This window comes from Drosophila yakuba, chromosome X, assembly GCF_016746365.2.
Source record: "Drosophila yakuba strain Tai18E2 chromosome X, Prin_Dyak_Tai18E2_2.1, whole genome shotgun sequence".
Taxonomy (NCBI): Eukaryota; Metazoa; Arthropoda; class Insecta; order Diptera; family Drosophilidae; genus Drosophila; species Drosophila yakuba.
In genome coordinates, this window is record NC_052526.2 from 24,245,320 (window position 1) to 24,268,980 (window position 23,661).

At 42.5% G+C, this 23,661-nt stretch overlaps 1 protein-coding gene across 11 annotated transcripts in view; it reads left to right on the forward strand.

The window, feature by feature from the left end:
- Positions 1–23,661, forward strand: part of LOC26536261 (unconventional myosin-VIIa) — an 893,412-nt gene that overhangs the window by 497,031 nt on the left and 372,720 nt on the right. For 8 of the 11 annotated variants that reach the window (XM_039377684.2, XM_039377692.2, XM_039377693.2 and 5 more), the window contains exons 14-15: positions 11,637–11,653; positions 11,783–11,819. The exons of 2 other annotated variants lie outside the window; for them this stretch is intronic. In XM_039377684.2, coding sequence (XP_039233618.1) covers positions 11,637–11,653; positions 11,783–11,819 — 54 coding nt within the window. One more of the 11 variants, XM_039377694.2, reaches the window with a different exon arrangement.

Here is a 23,661-nt window from a genome sequence, read left to right on the forward strand (position 1 = left end):
GATGGTACTGATGTGCACTGACGGAAAACCGAAACAATACGGTGATTTGAGTACCGTCCGAAAAAATTTAGAATGTAGCAGTACCGTCCACCAGAAATGCGAAATGTAGAAATGTAACGAAGTGTGAAGACACTGTTACTGTGGCCGAAGTAAATGTAGGAATATGTAAATGTGTATGTGTTGTATGTTTATGTATGTTTATGTTTATATGGACAATTGGGAACTATTAATTGCACAAATTAATATTTGTTTATGCAAAAAAACGATCAGTTGAACAAAATAAATTAATGTAGACAATCGATGACACTTGGAATTTTAGAAACCAAATGTCTAATGTATGTATCTATGTAGGGTTATGCAAAAAAAAAAAACCGATCACTTGCAAAAAATAGAAGAATGTAGAAAATCGTTGACACTTGGAATTTTGGAACCAAATGTAGAATTAGAACTATCACACATATGTACATACATGCAGGGAACGATGTAAAAACTTTTAGCTGTGGACTATCCCTCGAAGATCCGGCTGACGAAGGACCACAAAATGTAGTAGTGTGGCCAGCGGTCCCTAATGGAAGAATACTCCCTTTTTCAAAAGAGAGTGGGTGGATTCCCTTCTCCATTTAGGGACGCGTGGAACTGGCACACGGGAGCTGGAGTAAACATATACAGACCACCAGCCTTTAACATTTTCGGTGTCCGATCTTAATCCGAACATAAAAAATTGGAAACCGTATAATGACAAACCAATACAAACCGGGTAAAGAAAATCATGTGGCCGACGCTCGCTTCAGGCAGAATATTAACGCCTTACAAAATAAGACTCAGTCAGACGCTGCGACTATTCACAGCGAACTGTCAATAACATACGCGGCCGAAGCGATAGACATACCATTAAACAGAATTCAAATCGTTTCCAACTAAACGAAGCCACTTAATCAATTTCGCCGACAAAGGCAGCATTTTAAAAGTGCTCAAAGAAGTCGTGAACCCCGACGTCGTAAATGCGATACACTGCGACATACCCACCCTGGCAAACTTCCAACATGACTTAATTGCTCATTTCCCGGCTACCCAGTTTCGCTATTGTAAGAATGATGTAATGGACGTAAACAACAGACACGAACAGTTGAAAATAATCTCGGTAGAACACAATCGTGCACATAGAGCGGCTCAAGAAAATATCAAGCAAGTCCTCCTCAATTACTATTTCCCCAAAATGAGCAGCCTAGCAAAAGAAGAGGTTGCAAACTGCACCAAAGAATAATATGACAGGCACCCCAAAATACCCATACCACGTTACACGAGCGAAAAACTTGTTCCCTGAAATCAAAACGTTATATTGCGATAATAACAATGAGGCCGCCTTCAATTCTGAAACTATCACCTCTTTACACCTTTAGAATGCCTTAATTAAATTATCTGCGCCCACAAAGTTGGTTCTCTTGTCTGTAGAGATGCTGAACCATTCCTCGCCGACCTGTGAATCTGTCCGGAGCCAGAAGAAAATGCTCCGTCGTGAAACCTGTCACCGCTAAGGGCACCGCCTTTGTCGCAAGACAAATGAAAACGGCGAAGTATCCCTTATAAAAGCTTGTCCCTGGCAAGCGTGCTGCCTTCAGCTCTATAGCGCCTGTGTAGTCAATTCCAGTCGCCAGGAAGGATATACTAGGGGAGTTCATTAGATAAACCGGCCAATCTCCCATGAGTTGTGTCAAAGCGAATGACCTGGTCCGAAAGCACCTCACACATTTTCGTAAAACTCTTTGGACGCATCGTCTTCCTGTCAGTATCCAGAACCGCTGGCGAGAGTATGTGAAAGTCAGCTGCGCACCTCCGTGCAGAGTCAAAACGTGCGAGTACCGTATTACTAGCTGCGTAAAATTATGCGAACTTGTGAGGATCATTGGATGACGACGCTCGTGTGACCACCCAGACTGGCGAAATCGCCCCTTACTCGCAAGATGCCTTCTAACAAGATCGGTGATAAGCTCAAGAGCTTACTTCTGGGAGGCAGTCTTTTATCAAAGACTCTCTTTGACCTATGCGCACGATAACGAACAGAGCATAGTCCAGCTTCTGAATGCACCTCTCTTCATTCCTAATTGCTTTCGAACTGAAATATATATGCTATGACTCGTACTACCTGGAAAAATGTTCCAGAAGCGATGACCTTGCGACTGCGTGGTGAACGCGAACTTTGTCCGCCTTTGCCTCTAGCGCGGCATCATTCGTGTCGACATGTCCGATCTTCGTCAAAGGCCAGTCATCTTGACTGTGTGAAAGCCACTCCGGGCCTCGACACCAAAAGTCAAAGTCCTTCAGCTCTCTCGGAGGTAGCCTTCTTGTCGCACAGTACGCGTGATTATCTCTAGCACTGACATGTCCATTGAGATGGTGAGGAGTGATCCAGGATGAAGGCGACCCTTTTAGCGATGACAGTCTTCCATCTATTCACGTCCCCGTGCTTCCAATGCATATAAATTGTAGCATCCGTCCAATAGAAAGTCTGGATGGGAAGGTCCTTTAGCCACTTAGCCGTGGTCAGTCATTTGACCAATTTGACCGCCAGTACTGCACCACTCAGCCCTGTTCGAGGTATGGTTTAGTAGGAGTAACCATTGATTTTGTAGTCAACAGCGAGGTGTAGCACATTCCACCCTCATGCTCAAACCTAAGATAGGTCGTAGCTGCGAAGGATGCTTATATCGTCGATCCTAAGCAAGCCGTCCCGAAATGCTTGCCACCGTTCCGCAAGACCATTAGGAACCCCGTCATCCCAATCCAGGGCCGTTAGAGTGACGCCATGATTACCTCCTTTAACTTTCCCGGGTCGAACAGCCCCGCTATACTCGACAAGATCGTCCTTTTGGTGTAACTAGATGGTATCTCAAAATTGACCTAAAACTTTAAGCAATTCTTATTTGGGAGCCAAAACATTCCTAGCGCCTTCATAGGATCCGTAGTGTCCCAGTTCAAAGGCGTCCGACTGCACTGATGGTTTATCAGAATCGAGCGGACAATACTGGGTATATATGTAAGAGGATTTTATAGCTCCCTCTACCTGTGCCCGTTTATCCTGCGTCTCCTCTATCGCTTGCCCTCCGCACAGAATGTCGTCCACATATATCTCGCTGGGCAGCGATCGATCGCCGACGTGTGAAGACGTGTTTTTATCGAGCTCCGCACAAAATCGGTTGTTTTGATTAAAGTGAACGACTAATAAAATAAACTGAATAAATAATCCGAAAGAGACGCTTTACGGGATGCAAGATCGCTTAAATAGATATAGTGATTCCTTATCTTAATATGAGCGTGAGCAGGACGAACGCCGGCTCTCAATTCAACGCAACAACGCGTACTTTTCCTACGTCTCACCGATAACCCCCAACACAGACATCGAGCGGTCAATAACCCATAGCCCAAGAAACCTTCTTCTACCAACAAATCAAGAAAGAGCGCGCTCTTGCTCTCCCGCTCCCACCAACAACAACAGCTGGAGCTATACCGACAGCCCGCTCTATTTCGTCGTCCGCTGCACCCGCTCACGCTCAGACTGAGTCAGCGAAAGTAAAACCGCAAGCAGCAAACGGTACTCCTGCACTACCAGCAAAACAAAACGAAAACGTAAACAAAAAAGCTGGGTCGACCTGGCAGACTGGAATGGACCGCTACATTACAATAAAGCGAAACCTCAGCCCGGAAAATTCAGATTTGGAAAACAAGCCGAAAACCAGAGAGAACGCTATAGTCGAGTTCCCCGACTATCTGATACCCGTTACTCAGCTAGTTGAAGTGCGAAGGAGTGTTTTTAACTGTGACAGTTTTTGGCGGTTTGTGGGCGTTGGATTGGGCCTGGCAAAATTTTTTGGCAAATCGATAGAAATTTACAAGACCAATACAAACATGAAAAAATATCAAAACATTTTTCAAAAGTGTGTGGGCGTTTTGGGCGGTGTGTGGGCGTTAGAGTGGGCGTGGCAAAATAAATCGACAAACTTGCGCTGCTTCTATGGAGTCTGTATCCTCAACATTCTAGCTTTTGTAGTTCCTGAGATCTCGACGTTTATACGGACGGACAGACGGACGGACAGACGGACGGAGAGACGGACGGACAGACGGACGGAGAGACTGACATGGCCAGATCGACTCGGCTATTGATCCTGATCAAGAATATATATACTTTATATGGTCGGAAACGCTTCCTTCTGCCTGTTACATACTTTTCAACGAATCTAGTATACCCTTTTACTCTACGAGTAACGGGTATAAATACACGCGACAACTCTACCCTGATCAACAATGTAGCCCCCGCAAATACCAACAGATTTGCCTTGCTGGCAGATACCGCTGGAGACGTGCCGCTGGGATCCGTTGATATCGAACCGAAGAAAACAAAGCCTCCGCCAATATAGATCCGCGAGACGAGCACAAGCGGTTTGGTAAATACTTTGATTGGCCTTATTGGGAAAGATAGCTTTCATATAATTCCCCTCGTAAGAGGTACTATTAATGAAATCAAACTTCTAACGAAAACGGAGGACAACTACAGAAAAGTCACAAAAAATAATTCAATATCAAAAACATAAACAGGCAGCCCCAACCACTCTTCAAGATTGAGCTTGAAGCAGAAAACAAGCCTCCTAAAAAAAACGAGGTTCATTTAATTTACAAACTCAAGCTCCTTCTGCACCGTGGGATCACAGTAGAAGAGCTGCATAAACGTAGCGCTCCTGCACAATGTAAAAACTGCCAAGAGTATGGCCACACGAGGTCGTATTGCACACTTCGCCCGGTGTGCGTAGCCTGTGGGTCTCCACGACTCCACACACTGAAAAACTGAAGAAAATTCAACCGAGAAAAAATGCAATAACTGTGGGGGTAATCACAGCAAACTACAGAGGCTGTCCAATCTACAAAGAGCTGAAAAGCCGTCTTCAAAAAAGAATGAACACGGCGCGGGCACATCAAGGAACAGATACGCTGACACCATCAGATACAAATCCTGAAGTACTTTTTTCGAAAGCAACAAGTTTCGCCCCCTGATCTATACCCAGCACTAGCAAGATAGCCTTTGCAAACGTTTTAAAATCAGGTATGACGTCTCCAACCCAAAATACCCAAACCCCACATGAAGTGCATACAAAATTAGACACCCAACCAAGCCCAGCTACGCAGCAAGAAACAAACGCTAAACAAACTCACTGGGCATCGCGACTTGTGAACCCAAAAGGAAAACAGCTTCATCATCAGACCTTAATAAGCTGCCTGACCTGATCGACTTCGCAGTTACGAAAAATATTCCCCGCAGTTTGGTTAAAGCTGAATGTCTGCCGGATTTGTCATCTGATCACTCGCCTGTACTAATTCACCTCCGCCGATACGCAGAAAACGTGAAAACACCATACAGATTGACTTCTCAGGTATAAACAAGAGAGAACGCTATAGTCGAGTTCCCCGACTATCTGATACAAATCGATAGAAATTCACAAGACCAATATAAAAATGAAAAAATATCAAAACATTTTTCAAAAGTGTGGGCGTAGCAGCTTTGGGCGGTTTGAGGGTGTTAGAGTGGGCGTGGCAAAAAGTTTTTTGGTAAATCGATAGAAAATTACAAGACTAATACAAAAGTGAAAAAATTTCAAAACATTTTTCAAAAGTGTGGGCGTGGCAGTTTTGGGCGGTTTGTGGGCGTCAGAGTGGGCGTGGCAACATGAATCGACAAACTTGCGCTGCTTCTATGTCCCTGGAGTTTGTATGCTTAATCTCAACTTTCTAGCTTTAGTAGTTCCTGAGATCTCGACGTTCATACGGACGGACAGACGGACGGACAGACGGACGGACAGACGGACATGGCCAGATCGACTCGGCTATTGATCCTGATCAAGAATATATATACTTTATATGGTCGGAAACGCTTCCTTCTGCCTGTTACATACTTTTCAACGAATCTAGTATACCCTTTTACTCTACGAGTAACGGGTATAAAAATATATAAGCTCACACATTGAGCTAAGCCCAAAACTCAATACTGAATCTCATATAGAGAGCTGCACGTGTGCATTGCAATCCATCCTTATTGCAGCAGCGCTTACCGCGACACCCAAAATCACAAATATTACAATTAATTCAAAAGTAGCCACACGAAAAGTGGCCAACGCTCTTAAACCAGAAGAGAAAGACGACCAGCGCCGATACATAGAGCAACTCACACCAACATGCACGAAACATAAGTCACTGTGGAGAGCCCACTCAACTCTTCGCCCACCGACTGAAACCGTTTTGCCGATAAGGAATTCTTAAGGCGGCTTGGCCCGTAGTGATGCAAGCAGATCCACCACATTTGCCACTCACCTACAAAATGAGTTCACGCCAAACCAGGCTACTAGCACGTTCGCGCAACCGTCCTCACCCGTAAACTGCCACCAGCAACACACATCAATTGTGTTTCGTCCTACAGAAGTAATTAAAATAATCAAAGACAATCTCAGCCCGAAAAAATCCCCGGGCTGCGACCTTATAACACCGGAAGTGATCATCCAGATGCCTCGCTCTGGTGTTCGCTACATAACCCAGCTCTTTATGCCATCACCAAACTTGGTTACTTTCCACAACGATGGAAGAGGTCGATTATCATAATCCAGAGCCTGGTAAGGACCACACAGTCCCTTCATCTTACAGACCAATAAGTCTACTCTCATGTATTTCGAAACTATTCGAAAAATGCCTGCTGGTCCGACTTAATCTACATCTGAGCACCCACAACATAATCCCAGCCCATCAATTTGGATTTCGCGAATGACACGGAACATTTGAACAGGTGAATCGTATAACAACGAAAATAAGAACTGCATTCGAAAATCGCTAATACTGTACAGCAGTATTTTGACACGGAACATTTGAACAGGTGAATCGTATAACAACGAAAATAAGAACTGCATTCGAAAATCGCTAATACTGTACAGCAGTATTTTTAGACGTATCCCAAGCATTCGACAGAGTCTGGCTCGACGGCCTAATGTTTAAAATTAAAACAGCCCTACCCGAAATCACACACAAACTCCTAAAGTCTTACCTCTATGACAGAAAGTTTGCAGTGCGGTGCAACACTGCCACTTCCACTGATTATGTAATTGAGGCTGGAGTCCCCCAAGGCAGCGTTCTTGAGCCAACCTTATACCTCATCTACACAGCCGACATACCTACAAATAGTCGCTTAACGGTATCCACATTTGCCAACGATACAGCTATCCTTAGCCATTCAAAGTCCCCTACCCAAGCCACAGCACAGCTGGCATAGCACCTCACCGACATCGAGAAGTGGCTCTCTGACTGGCAAATAAAAGTAAACGAGCAAAAATACAAGCACGTGACGTTTACGCTAAACAGACAAGACTGCCCGAAAGCAGATGAGGTAGCGTACCTAGGAGTACACCTTGACAGAAGACTCAAATGGCGCATGTACATTGAAGCCAAAAAAACTCAACTGAAACAAAATGCCAACAACTTACACTGGCTCATCAACTCTGGTCATCCGATCAGCCTAGATCACAAGGTCTTACTCTACAATTCTGTATTGTAACCTATCTGGACCTATGGCTCACAGTTATGGGGCAATGCCAGCAACAGCAATGTTGACATCATAAAGCGAGCACAATCAAAGATTCTGAGAACCATTACTGGGGCACCGTGGTACGTTCGGAATGAAAACATCCAAAGAGACTTAAATATCCCATCAGTTATCAATGCAATTACGGAACTTAAGGAAAAATACCATAGCAAGCTTTACTCGCACCACAACCACCTAGCGAGAGGTTTAACCCAGCTCAGCAGCCGTTCCCGTCTCCGGCGAAAAGACCTACCAACCCAGCGAAGAAATTTTTAGGGCCGTTGAAAAAATAATACAACTGTTCAGAAAAATACTTGTTATAGTTAAGATTTTTAAACTTATTGTTAGTTCTTAAACAAGAATATTCAATAAATAAAAGCAAAGTAATATAAAAAATAAAAAAACATAAAAAAATATATCTCGCTGATCAAAACTTCTTTCGCCTTAGGAAATGAAAGCCTCTCCTCCTTTGCTAACTGTTGAATGACCCTGATGGCCGTGAACGTTGATGAATACATCTTCCGCCCGCCATAAGATCCGCTGATATTTGGCGTCTTCCGGGTGCACATCGATACATTTTCTGTATATGCGCCGTGAAAACGAAACGATATTTCTGCCAATTGAGTATGACGACAGTTCGCTCTGCAGGATCGGTCCAAACCAAAGAATGCCGTTTAAAAATCGTCCGTTGCTAGTCCTTAAGAAGGCATCGAAAACGATTCGCTGTTTGGTCGATTGAAGATCCTTCTTAAAGACAGCGTGATACGGGAGCACACAGAATGCTACGTGCCTATTCGTGGATGTATTTCTTACCGAACTGCTTTCACTGCCCACCGCCGGCGCTAATTTCTCGAGCGCGAAGTATTCCTCGATCTCCTCCACATATTTGCTCCACCGTTATGGGCAGCTAGACAGACGTCTTTCCAACTACAGGAACCGATTAAGTGCCATTTGATGAACACATATGCTAAATCAACCCCTAAAGTGAAATTTGGGTTAATAATACTACAGATTTCGAAATTCACTGTGTACTTGCAACGACGACCGTCCCCGGGACCCACCCCAAAACAGAGATTAAACGACGTGTTCCGATACTATTGTTGCCTCAGATCCTTGATCGATAAAAGCATTAATGACTGCTTGTAGGCTGTTGACCGGATTTCGTACGGCGATACGAGCAGTGGCGAGAGGCACATTCCTCGAAGGGACATTCGATGATGCCGATTGGCATCAGTAAGATTCGTGCGCCGGATATGGTCGCCGCCGCAGTAGGAGTAAAAATTTAAATTCGAAAAGTTTTGTGTGTATATAGAACACGTTAAATCGCGGCCCCGTTAAGTTTGCAATTCGACTCGGCAAATTGCCTGAAAATAAAACTGCGATACATAGACGCAGCAGAGCTGTTTAGGAATTTGATTTCTTCTTTGCCTATTCTCGGCTTGGCGAATGACGGGAAAGGAAGTCTGCGATACATAGGCGCCGCAGATCGCAAAGGTTGTGGAACTTTGTGACGCTTGCTCCTATTGTTTTAGGCGGCTTCTTGTAAGTGGACAAGTTCTGTGCGGCAAACGAATTTAGCGAATTTTCTCATTGCATCATTATTTCAGGTGGTGAGTTGCGCTAAGTTTGGTTGTTTTTTATAGTCAGTAAAGTTAGTAAGTTAGTATAGTTAGTAGGTAAATCGGTACCAGTTCCTCAAATCGACGTTGCAGAATTTTAAGAAGGATTCGCAGTCAAGGAAAACGAGGATTTATTTAAAAAAACGTCTAGAGCAAGTTGAAGAGCTCCGGAACGCGTATTGGGACACGAATTTCGTGATCGTGAACCCAGAAGGATTCGCTAGATCGAACAATGCCGGGAAGATGAATATTGCGCCATCGCAGAGGATTTGGTTAAACTTCCCCCCCGAGAATCCTCCGCCGCCGCCACAAGCGGGCGGGGGCGCCTATCCGAAAGTGCGGCTAAACATGCACTGATGTCAGTGCCCCAATTTTCGGGTAAATGTGTGGACTGGCCAGGCTACTATGACGCCTTCACATGTCTTATATACAACAACAATAATCTAAGCAATGTCCAACGGTTGCACATTCTCAAAGTGCGTCCAGGAGGACGCGATAATAACATCCGACAAATGCAGCTCACGGACTGATGATTAAAAGATACAATAATCCTCGTCTCGTTTCTTCGCACCACATGAACGCGATTTACGCGTTGCCCAGGCTGCAAAAGAAAAATACAGAATCAAGACGGTCGATATTAAGCCCGGTCAATGCTTACCTGGCTGCATACCGCCGCGTTTATGCCTTGGACGGGGAAACGCAGCACTGCTTGGATTATTTCGGCAATTTCGGTATTACGGAATATCGAGATTGCCGAAGGAGACTCACAACGCTTGGAGCACCATCAAGGAAGCGGTGCCACCGTTCCTACTTATAAGATGTTAAAATCATTTTTGAATGATCGGCTTTTCATAATGAATGCGATTGAAAACCGAAGTTCGTCGTACGACTCTAATTGTGGCCCAGGATCTACCGACCCGAGCAAACGAGTGCATAATGAACAGGAGAGCTCAAGACGCCCAGATAGCGCCTTTTACCACTGCGGCGGCGACCATATCCGGCGCACGCATCTTACAGATGCCATTCGGCATCATCAAATGTCCCTTCGAGGAATGTGCCACTCGCCACTGCTCGTATCACCATACGAAATCCGGTTAACGGCCTACAAGCAGTTATTAATGCTTTCATCGATCAAGGATCTGAGGCAACCATAGTATCGGAACACGTCGTTTAGTCTCTGCACCCGAAGCGGTCAGCCACCTGAGCATCTAGTTTTGGGGTGGGTCCCGGGTAGGCACGTAGCATTCTGTGTGCTCTCGCATCACGCCATGTCGTCATACTCAATTGGCGGAAATATCGTTTCGTTTTCACGGCGCATATACAGAAAATGTATCGATGTGCACCCGGAAGACGCCAAATATAAGCGGATTTTAAGGCGGGCGGCGGATGTATCCATCAACGTTAATGCTTTGTCAACGCTACAATTCCGGACGGCTTCTGCACCCTTCACGGCCATTAGGGTCATTCAACAGATAGCAAATGAAGAGCGGCGTTTAGATGAGCGAAATATATGTGGACGATATTCTATCCGGAGGGTATACGATAGAGCTATAAAACCCTCTCGCATGGATGTAAGGTAGCTTGTCGTTGATCTCGGCGTAAAAAAAGGCACTTAATTAGGTCGTTCTTAAGGTCTGGAAAAATGTTAATTAGGCTGTCATGTAGAACATTTCTCCAACTGCATTTTTGGAGTTCAGACTCGGGGTCCCGACCCGAAGCGGTAGCCACTGGGCATTAATTGAGTTTAAACCAGCGAGCAAGAAAGTGCGTCCGAGCTATCCAAAAATAAAATATAGTAATCTCTCAAAATTACAAAAAAAAGAGAAATTGACAATTCAACCCAAACTCACAAATTTCGATCGAGAAGAAAACCCAGTGAATTGGAAAATTTATATTTCGTTAACTTTAGTGCCAACCCCTAGAGGGTAAGTTTTGTGCGTGTGTTGTGGTTTAGAATTTTTTTGTTAAGGGCATCAAATTACAGGTGGCACCTAGAAGAATATTATATTTGAAAAAAAAAAAAAAACCATTGAGGCCAGTGAGACCAGTGAGGGAAGCATAAATTGCCGACCAGGAGGTCTATTTCTGGATTTCATCAGTCAGCAGCGCCACCGTTAAACGCAAGAACATTATTTAATTGAGTTCACTATCCTTACATTATCTACATCTATACATATTCTACCTTACACCGCTTTACCGCTTTACACCTGACCGACTGCTTGTTAAGCAGATCGGCAACCAGACAAGCAGATCAGCAAAAGTTATTCCGATCGGAATAAATTCCGTCTTATGTTAGGAAACTAATTTAAGTTATTTTGTAAGAGAAATAGTATTAATTTAGGGCAATTCCTTTCTTTTCTTTCCTTCTCCCTTTATCCCATATTCCTTCCTCTTCTCACATAAGCAAGAGCCCGCCTAAACGGACGTGAGTACAAGAATGAAGTAAAAAGAAGATAGAGAGTACCGCAGTAGGAGAGCGGCTCAAAAGAGCAGATCGAAAATAAATAGCTCTCTTAGGATTAAAAGGCGGTGTAAGCTGATTTCTCTTTCACAGGCAACCACTTGAAGCGCTTCATCGTGGGAAATCCAAAGTGAGTAATATAAATTATTTTTTTATAAATGAGAAAGCAGCCCCCGCAAAAGAAAATCAAATAATAAGCTACTGCGGCGCTACTTGTTTCCAAGTCCATTGTTTACCAATAAAAAATTTAAAAAAAAAGAAATTTAAAATGGAAATGAAAATTGCTCATTTTTAAAATTTACCCTTGCCCCAATATTCGCTTTTCTAAAATCTTAAAAGAATAAAAACAAAAAAAAAAAATTTTTTAATTAAAATACACATCGTTATATACCCTACTTTCCCTATTCTTAATGCCCTGCCGAGCGTTAGTATTCCTTTTTTTAAGCAAACAAAAAACTTTACATTTTTACATTTTACATCTGTTGCGATAATAGCTACATGAACGCCACAGTCCAAAATTTCTCTTAACAATTTAAATCTAGATGTTTAAAATTTGTAAGTTATGGTAATCATTTAGGTTATGTTGTCTAAACCTGTTCCAATTAAAACATTGTCAGTTTTTAAGTTTATTCCATGTTAAAAATTAAATTTTATAATGTTTAAATCCGAGTAAATCTTTCTAGGGGTGCCATGCGGCGTCGGAAGGTGTATGTCGTGTAAAATGTAGCATACTTGTAGGGATCACCGGTTATGTCAAATGGTTAGTGGTGGTCAAGGTAGGGTGGGCGTCGACAGCTTAACAGCTGCTGTCGTACGAGTGTGCTATGTCCTTAGTCCTGTCGTCCGATAGTCCTTTAGTGTTTCTTGTGGAGATCAATTCCGAAGCACGCGAAATAAATAAGAGTGTGATACGAGACGAGCAAGTAGTCGCGATGTCAAATATTCCCCCCTTTACTCTACCGAGAATTAGTTGCCAGAACCAGCGCGTGCTTGATCGCCCAACTGCAATTTACCATCTGCTCGGAAAAGTTATACTCGTAGTTCGCTACATGGAGTTGCGTAAATGGTCCAGCAACGAAGCGAGTATTGTCCGATAGACCATCAGTGCAGTCGGACGCCTTTCAACTGGGACACTACGGATCCTATGAAGGCGCTAGGAATGTTTTGTACTTAAGCACTACCTCCCTTGGTCTCATTTACACAATTTCGTTTGTTATGTTTTGACTTAAAGTTAGCTCGGTTAGAAATTGGTTCCAATTTGACATATTTCGGATTATTTGAGCCCGCTTTCCTATCATATGAACAATCACTCTCCGATCTCCTATTATTTGAGTAATAATTTTTATCAAATATTTATTATTTAATATTTATTATTTATTTGAACTCCATTTCTTTATAAATTCTAAAACGTAGCAAAGAGTAAACCACCGCGAAGGTTTCCAATTTGAAACTGCGGTTTTTGCTTCAACATCAATCTTTCGTTTTGAAAAGTAAAATTCCGGATGAAACTTATTGTTCTTCTTATTCTGCATATGAATAGAACTAGGCCCTAAAGCGCTAGCGTCGCAATGTAGTTCCGTTAGATCTGTTGGACTGTGCAATTCTAGAAGATTCCTTTATAATGTTTCAAAACAGTCTAACCCGAAATTAAATTTTCTAACTTTTCGTACCAGATCGCATAGGGAATTTGCTTTAGTCAAAAAATCTTTTACAAATCGTTTAAAATAGGAGCATAATCCAAGAAAGCTCTGAACTTCATGCGTTTTTGTCGATACCGGAAAATCTCTTACTACTTGCATGCCTTTTGAGTCTGGTTTAATGCCAGCTCCTGATATTACGTATCTTAGGTACTTTATTTGATCTTGAAGGAACTCGCATGTGTCTATTCTTAATTTCAGTTTGTTATCTACTAATATCTTAAACAGTTCTGTTAATATTTCTATATAATTTTTACTATCTTTTGTTTCTATCAAAATGGATGATCCATGTAAATGAGAAACTGGTCCTCTTTTACCAAACCTGCGAAAATTCTATTAACAAATCTTGGAAAAACTGCAGGGGCGTTTCGTAAACCAAACGGCATTCTGGGCCATTCGTACTGTCCCATTGGTGTAGAGAACGCGATGTATATGATTGAGTCTTCGTGCATATGCACGTGAAAGAACCCCTTTCTGAGATTTAGTTTGGTAAAAAGGGCTTCTTCAGAAAATTTATCAATAAGGTAGGGGGGTAGGGTATTTGTCTTTTAGCATGCTGTTGTTAAGAGTTTGATAATCAACGCACATTCCTAGTCCTCCCGACTTTTTCTTAACTAAAACAATTGGTAATGCACGTATAATCTTGTATTTTAAGTAATCGTCTAATAATTTCTGAACTTGACCTTTCTCTGCGTATGATAATCGCTTGGAGGGTAGTTAAACGGCTTCGTTTTTTCAAAATTTAGTTTCATTTCCCATTTTACTAATGGAACTTCTGAACGTTTCGGTTTTACATCAAATTTATCAAAAATGTGGTTGAATCTGTTTTTTAAATTCAATTCACACTTCTCCTTAATGTTTAACTGGCTGCATTCTATTGGATCAGGGTAATCAATTGATAGTATTTCTAACTTAAGGTTGCCGTCATAAGCACTACCTCCCTTGCTCTCATCTACACAATTTCGTTTGTTATGTTTTGACTTAAAGTTAGCTCGGTTAAAAATTAGTTCCAATTTGACATATTCCGGATTATTTGAGCCCGCTTTCCTATCATTTGAACAATTATTTTCCGATCTCCTATTATCTGGGCAATAATTTTATATCGAATATTTATTATTTAAACAATCTTTTTCTAAATAACTATCCTTTGAACAATTTTTTTCTGAGTATCTATCTTTTGAACAATCTTTTTCTGAGTATCTATTATTTGCAAAACAGTTTCTATTATTTACGAGATCATTTTCAGAATTTTTATCATTTGGAAAGTAGTTATAACAATTTCCATTACTTGCAGCATATTTTTCAGAATTTTTATCATTTGAACTATAATTTTCCCTCACTATCTTAAAGTTGCATATGTTTGTAAAATCTCGTCCCAAAACTGTTCCATATGCCATCGATCTGTTTGTCACAATAAATAACTCAAAATGTGGTTTTTCTTTTGTAACGAACACGACTGTTTATCTACAATATGTTCCATATGCCATCGATCTGTTTGTCACAATAAATAACTCAAAATGTGGTTTTTCTTTTGTAACGAACACGACTGTTTATCTACAATATGTTCAATATGCCATCGATCTGTTTGTCACAATAAATAACTCAAAATGTAGTTTTTCTTTTGTAACGAACAATATGTAGACAGAGGCAAAATCAAAAGCGGTCGGAAAGTTATAGATGCATACGGACAGAATCAGTCATAAATTCCCTTTTGTTGTAAACCGTTCCTTCCTCTGGCGACCTTCTATATATTTACTGAATCATATTAATCTCCATTGTGATAATCTCCATTTAATTATTAATCGTTGAATACATTCTAATAACTTAGTAATAATAAAAATAAGATAAAAAGGTTCTTCATTGAATTTCAAATTTAAATCGTTGCTTCAAACCTATCGCTACTATACAAAAATTTATTTCAATCGCTTAATTCTAATCGATATTTACCATTTTCACGTTAATACTCAAGCTACGTGTATTTTATCGGACGCGAGTTTCTGGAGGAAACATAATAATAATCGCGGCAGTGCCGTACTTACGAAAGATCCTACGAAGTCAGCAGGCCTGATGACGTCCAATGTTAGGTCGATTTATGCGTTAATAGTGATTTCATGAACAAATGCTCCCTACAGGTTCGAAGTCCAAAAATACGTACATGTTAAAGCTACATCAAATGTTCGGCTTAAACAACTTTTAACCTCAAGCCAAATGCTACCAAGATTAAATTGAATTCAAACATTTTTAATCATTCGAAACGAAACAGAGCTTTATTCAGTTGATCACATGTCGAAGACACATTGCAGGGGGTGTTGCGATCAGCGCGTTGTAGAGAGATTCCGTAAAGATGATGCGCACGTGAAGGCGGAGGCCGATATGATGATCCGCACGTGGAGTGCGGAGTTTGTAAGGCGATCCGCTGATGATCCGCACGTGGAATGCGGAGTTCGTAAGGCGATCCGCACGTGGAATGGGGTCTCCAAGTTGTGCTTGTTGAAGATAGTAGTGTCGTCCGCGTGGGGAGCGCGCGTGACGCGCTAGATGCATCCGAGGACTTCGCTCTTCCCCAGTTTTGAATTTCAATGCCTGTGTCCATTGATAACCTTAATTAGATGGCTGATCCCAAAGTGCACAGAATCCACATACCTGCTCTAGCTGGTCTTTACGATTTGCACGTGACTTAGATAAACAAGCGGTTTTAATTAAATTCGCACAAGCACTACCTTATACGTCTTTCTTAATTTAGAGCAGTATAACAAGAGACCGAACAAGAGAGCAACAGAGTTGCATTTCGGGTGATCTCGCGTTAGGAGATGTTAATTACTTATCCTAGACAAAAGTGGTAGGACTGCCATATCAATTACCTGGAACTCCACTAGTTATCGCTTTAGATAATAAATCGAAGTTTTGTATACTTGAAAATGTCTTAGAACCGCCCTCACACTTTATGGATAATGACAAAACATGATAATATGGTTTTAACGTATGACATCTTTATAAAAATAATTGGACTCCCAGAATCGATTGGGCTTTCTAAAAATAGGTATTGAAATAAATCTTTAATGGTCTTACACCAAGTGATTTGGTCGCATGCTCCCGATTGAGCTCGCGGCAGTCAGCGGCGAAATGCCCGAACCAGGTCTTTTCTCGATCAAATCTTTGGCACGTCCAGACGAAGAAAATAGTGGTTTTCGCAGCGACCCCTTGCCAAATGCCTGCAAAAGCTACGCAGACGTGTTTAACATTGTATGGTTGCCTATTGTCGCAGAAGCCAGTCAGGAATCCCTTTAATAATGTTGTCGATTAGCTCTTCATCGTCCATCCGAATATGTGTAGCCAGCACCGTTATTTTTTTCAAATATGTGGAAAATTCTTCTGAAGGTTTCCATTTTCGCTTTTGAAACTTGCGTCGAGATATTATTTTGCTCTTCTTACTGTGGAAAGCTTCTCCAAGTGGAAATATAAGTTCGTGAACCGTCAAATTCAGCAAGCGTTCGGAAGAGTGCAACCAAATTGCAAATTATCGAAAAATTTTCTGGCTTGTCATGAACATTCATGTTTGCAGCGTTGGTGGCACAACTCCGGCGCCGTCGTGTTTGATCCCGTTACTTGCGCTTTACATGTCGTCATCTGGAACTGACACTCCGACGTTGTTGTTACCTTCACCTTCTAATTCATCAATCGCCGTACAAACTCCCCGGGCTTTAAGAGGGCACCCCGTTCAATCGCGCAGCAAGCGTGGCCTTAGTGCTGCGTCTTCGGATATCGTCTTGTAACCATGGACCGTAGCACTGAGCGCGCTCCTTTCAGGTATGATCCTCTCCTAGCGGCATTGCTCTAGATTGGTGCAGCATATAGCAGGGTTGCCTATTATACCGTCACCAGATGTTTCCTGGCCGGGTATCTGGGACCTCCAACGTTGGGCATGAGTCCAGCCAAAGAGGTAGCTAGGATTGCAGCCTTCTTGCTCTTCAGCTCTTCTCCCTGTGGCCTGTTGATGCTCAGGATCCTATTGTACATGATATTCCACAAGACAGGTTCAAGTACAGATCCTTGGGGAATACCTGCCGAAACTTGGTATCTCTTTGCGCCAGCTTCCACAGGACCCGGTCCCTGAAGTAGCTGCCAACTACTATCCTCAGGTACTCCGGGATTCCCATTCTGTACATGGCTCCGAGTATTACGGGCCATCTAGCGGTGTTGAAGGCGTTCTTTACGTCCAGAGTCACGATTGCACAATATACCTTCCTGCCACCAAGCCATCTATCGCCAGCTAGGGCGTTCTTGGCTATGTTACTCACGGCCGTATGTGCGTTGACTTCCTAGGCCGTTGGTGCTCTACGTTCGAAAAGTTTTCCGACGATATCCAGCAGGCTTAGTGGGCGGTAGCTGTTTGCGAATTGCGCTGGTCCCTTGCCTTTCGGCAAACGGGACTAGTTTCTGACTCTTTCACCCCGTTGGAAAGACCACCCCAAGAATAGTCTCCTCCGCTCGTGCCAGCGCTCTTGGCGACCGATGCATAGTTGGCCGGCTTGGAATCCTTTGTAGCGGTTGTCACCTTTTTTCCTCCGTGGATACCAACTTGTATACTCCGTTTGAGCGCCTGCACTTTGGGTACTTGCCCCATTTGCACCTGCGCATCTTTCGTGGCCTTTTTGGTTTGCTCACCCCCGCCACCGCCGGAACTGTGGTTCCGTCTCCCTGAACCGGATTTCCGACTCCTCGAGGTGGGGGTTCTCGACAATCTGGAGCTTCTTTTCAACGGGTGGTGCACCAACATTGTAAAGGGTTCCCACGACGGCCACGGATTTCCCCATGGCGTTTTAATGATGGAGGTTTGTCCGCCTGATTATTAGTCTGTCCGCGACCTCCGTGCCCTCTCCTCTTTCAAAAGAATGGTAAGCTCAAAAGAAAGCAGTATCAAATTAAATTAAAATTTTGAATTTGTTTTATGAGCTACAGATATTGCCAACTTATAGATTTCGCCAACCACTCGAAACACTCGGTCTTTCAGTACGTCTAGGTTACGCGCAGAGCTATGGAACAAGTCCACCGTGAGGTTTTGCAGATTTGTCGCTTTGACTGTTCGGCACAACCACGTTAACAACGTAATTTTTGCGCTATCGAATGACGTTTTATTTTGGCATTTTATGACCCACTCAAAAGTGGTGCGGGTAGCCAGATTTCCGGCTCCCGGTTTTTTTTTTCAACACAAAAGCTCTTTGAGCCCAGACAACGAGTTGGCTTGGCCCGACTTCTGGGTTGGGGCTGCAATAAATTCGCTTGAGCCACTTCTGGCACTCCATCCCATCCGTAGCCGATCCCCATTCCTTCCTGCCTCTGCTCCTGCCTGGTGATGCTTGAATGGCCATTTGTAGATGGACCAGGCACTTAGTGGGGCTGGTAAATCATACATACCGCATATGAACGAATCAGTTACATGTAACATGTGTAACACATTTAAAAATATAATACCATGTACAAGAATCTGTGTTGTTACCTTTGAAAAGTCTTTTGTTATTAATCAATTGCGACTCTCTCAGGACTTCATCTCTTGCCATGCGTATGAGTCCCCAAATCCGTCTGAATTCCCCACAAGAAGTAAAAATTCAAAGGTTTTTATTGTGCCTGATTGAATGTCCTTCTGAATAGTTGGCACTAATTATATCCCCGTCAATGAAGCTGGAAGAGCAACATGGTGGGGTTCCCTCCTTGCCAAGGAAAATGTCGTCTGTTTCGGGCGGAATTTCGAACGTGTTTGTTGCAGAACTCGGTTGGAAAACTTTTTGTAGATGAGTGGCAAATGTGCTGGCTCTATTTTTTGTTGCTACGGGCCCAACTTCCTGTGTGGTTTCTAATAGGGACCACTGGTACTGTGGGTGAGCCAAGAGTTGGGTGAGCTTACACAGTGAGTTTTTTGTACTGGATGTTGATAACTTTTCAATATAAGTACGTTGGGCAAGCTCTTCTTCTTGCTTTAAAGCTTTTGTAAGTTTGCGTGTGGCGTCTTTTAACTTTTGTTTTGCCGACGGTGATCTGGAGGACTGCAGCAACGATGATTGACTCCAGTGAGTTAACAAAACTATCGATGTCAGCTTCAGCTTCAAGAGGTGGGTTAAACTCAATGTGTGAGCTTATGTATTTTTTGTATTTGAGCCAGTTGGTTTTTTCTGAAGTCAACTTATAAGAGAGGTCTGCTGGTTCTGGGTGTCGGAGGAGATTTATTAGGAGGGGCGAGTGGTCAGATGATAGGTCTGAGAGGCACTAGGCGCTTATCAAATTACAGTGAATGTTTTTGGTGACTGCGAAATCAATTAGATCAGGTAGTTTTTTGGGGTCAGTAGGCCAGTATGTAGGTGTGCCAGGAGAAACGTGGTCGAGCTTGTTGTTTGCTTTTATAGAGCTGTTTTCTTTTTGGATTCACGAGTCGAGAGCCCCAGTGTGTGTGCTTGGTATTATAGTCCCCAGCTGCTATCAAATGTTCTCCAAGTGAGTTGAAGAATTCTATAAATTGGTCTTCAGATAAAGTGAGGTGGGTAGTAAACATCGGCTAAAGTAAGCTGGTTACCATTATCCAAATGAATTTTTAATGATGTTGCTTGTAGATAGTTTTTGGCAGTCTCAATATGACAGTGGTGCTTGAGACGGCTTCTTATCAAAATCCCGGTCCCGCCGTGGGACTTACCATCAGGGTGATTGGTTCCGTAAAATATATATCCTCTTATGTTGAAGTTATATTTGTTTGTGAGGTGGGTTTTCGAAAGTGGCATTACGTCGATGTGCTTTTCGAGTAGGAATTGAGCTAGCTCAGGTTTGTGCTGTGAAACGTCATTGGCGTTCGACGTATAGATGCTTAGCGAGGCCATGAAGATGATTATTTTGATTGTTGCGATACAAGTAGTTGTATCAACATGTTTTGATTGCTCATTAGATCTTGCATGGTTGTCCGCATAAACGCCATAAAGTCCGCCATGCTCTGCTGCAAGGTAAGTATCATTGCTTCGAAATTGTTTTGTTGTTGTTCCATTGGCTTTTTGTCTTTTAACGAATTGAAGTCCACATATTTGGCTTGTGAACATGGCGCATTTGAGGCTGGGGGCTCTAGACCTGATCTTAGAGCGTTTGCATATGACGCGTTTTGACGCGAATCCTGTACCAAGTGAGGATCTGGCTGCGGTAGAGAAGAAAACTTCTGGGTTGTTTTTGGGGGGTATTTTTGTGATCGGTGTGTTTTGTGAGCGTACAGTGGCTACGCGCTGGTTAATGTGGCTTTGTATACTGGGCAGCCTCTGCAGTTGGTTGTGTGATTGCCTCCACAGTTGCCACACTTTTTTCTGCTTGAGTCTTCTTTGGGTGCACTGCAGCTGGCTTTGTCGAGGAGCTCGCCACAGACTACGCACACTGGGCGCAGCTTACAGTAAGGCTTTGTATGGCCGTATTCTTGGCAGTTCATACATTGTACCAGAATGTTACGTTTGTAAGGTTCATCTACAGTGATTCTACGATGTAGTAAAAATTGGAGTTTGTAGATTGGATGCACATCGTTTCTTTTCGGCATCTTTGCTTCTGGTGCAAGTTCCACCTTGAAGAGTGTGTTCACACTATAAACTAATGCGTACACTTAATGAGTTCAATTCGGGTGTTTGAATCTAACTGACTCGCTACTGCGAGGGCATCGCCTTTTATTCATTCTTACATAGGTTCTTATCATCTAATTATATAATGCAGCGCTTGTAAGACGCTGCAGTCTGCGTTGGTCAATGCAGCTGAGGTTTATCTTAAATCTATATTTGTGACCTATGACCGCGCTAATCACCTCCCGCGTGATCATATCTCTTAACACTTCGGCAATAGACCCCTGCAATCGTACTTATCTGTAGTTGCCACTTATGTTGTCCCATGCCATGTTTATTGCAGCCCATAAATAGAACATATTTATAGTTTGTCTACTTATCATGTCTAAACACATCTTTAGACATTCTCCGGGGGGGAAAAGTGTACGGCCAGTAGTTGTCTCTCATTTATGCGTTGCCTCCGGATATAAATGACCATTATAATTATGATAATCGCTGTCAACGCTAGAGCCGAGTGTCCGCTTGCCGTGTGAAAAATCAAGTCATCAATGTGTACTTTGTTATTTTTCAGAGTATTGATGCGCATTTGAAGATTTTGTAGTTCATTAGTGTTGTTGACAATCAAGTGCTTCAGCGGGACCACGTTCCATGTCTCCTTGTCATCTATAATTCGTAAACTGGGAAAGATAGACATTTCAGACGCTGTCGAAATTACTTTTTGAGGAGTAATTATTGTTGTATCCCCTAATATTGCTGTGCATCCTGCAGGTAGTTGTATAATGCCTTGATTGGGCAGTCTTATAACTTGATGCTGTTCGTTGCATCTTATATTAGCTGTTGTATTCCGAAACAGTCTAAATAGCCAACGGTTGGATCCACTTATCTCTTTGATGAACGAATTGCCTTGGAATTCCATCATTTCGCATGAGTGTGCCTTGCTTGGTTTCAATGGAGATATTTCGCAAGAGTGATCATCCGCGTTTTTCCATGCCCAATTATTTTCGCAAAGCCATGTTGTCGAATCCTCTTGTCTGAATTGGTTAATTTCCATTTCAGACATTAGGTGATATGCGTTTATGTCGGTATTGAACGCAAAATATTTAGAATTCAATTTCGGAATAAGCTTTGTTCCGTTTGTCCACAGTGGTATTGGGATTACTTCAAAGAGATCCGTTTCCTGATTGTTGTATATCGGCAATTTTGCTTCAATGAATAGGACATTATCCTTTAACATAGCTTGCGCCTTCATCAGTTTATAGATCAGTGGTAATTGTATAACTGAATTTCCACCCGGTAGCATTTGTTTTCGTCCTAATTTTTGCTTAACTTTTTCGAGCTCCTCCAGCATTTTGTTAGGCGCAATTAGTGTAGGATGAATTCTTCCTTCACTAATGTCCGTTACCATTGAGATCGCTGTTGCTTGTAGGCTTTCTGCTTCTTCAATCCAGTTTCGCACTTGATTTGATAACATAAGGAATTTAATTGACTCCTTATATACCATAAAGTGCTCCTTCATGGTTTCTGCAATAATATTGACTTGTTGGGTCAGTTTTCCCAAATTCCGGTTTGCTTCTATCATTGCATTGATGACCGAGGTCTGATTGTCAACATATTCCATTAGATGTTTTTCGTTTTTTATGATCGTTTGCATATTTTCCTGTATTCTATTTGCATTTCCGATATCAAAGAACAGTATAAACCTTTTCTTTCGGTTGGTACGGTGCCGTAGTATTTTGTCTTTTTCTTTTATGTTGTCAATTTTTGTCCTTATTGTCGTGCCGAAGAAATCGCAGTAGTCCTTGAAGTCTCCCATTTTTTCGCAAACCAGGCGGGATTTTTCCAGGAAGTCCTCTGATTGTTTTATGACATCAAAATAGGCTTGCATGTCATAATAAAACAGTAATTGCCAACTGGATGTAGCGACTTCAATTTTACCAATTTTGTTTACCATAACTGCAGCTTTTGCGTCGATGTCGTAAATTTTTCCAAGTTCTTTGGGAATTTCTTCCGAATTTTTTGTCGCAGTACAACTGCTTGCAACATCAATAAACTGCATAGCACAGTAGCTATGCTTCCAGTGCCATTCCTTTTGCCTTTTGGAACTCGCTGCTTCTTGTCCTTGCGTAGCTGCATTGACTCCGTTCTAGATGGCGTTGCAGCTCCAGCTGGTTTTGCTTCGCTAACAGGAAGTTGACAGATCTTGTTTAGCGATCTTTTTACTTCCCCATCGCTTGTTTTAACCGTGACTACCCGGACTTTATCATCTTGTCCTTTAGTCGTACTAATGATTCTTCCCATTGGCCATCTTGCAGGGTGAGTGTTCTCATGTTTTATAAGAACCAACTGTCCCTCCTTCAGATTTGGCTTTACCTGGCGCCATTTGGTTCGCTGCTGCAATGACACCAGATACTCCTCTTTCCATTTCTTCCAAAAATCACCTCTGATGCGTTGAATAAGCTTCCATCTATCCAAAGAGCTGATTGTCTTACTTTCGTCAAAATGTTCAGGAGTTCCAATTAGAGGTCTTCCCACCAGAAAATGACCCGGCGTTAATATTTCCTCACCATCGTTTTCGCTCATTACAGTGACTAATGGGCGCGAGTTTAGTACTGCTTCGATTTGACATAGCAGTGATGCAAATTCTTCATATGTAAAGCTGTTTTCATTAATAACTCGTTTAAGGTGATACTTCACTGATTTTACA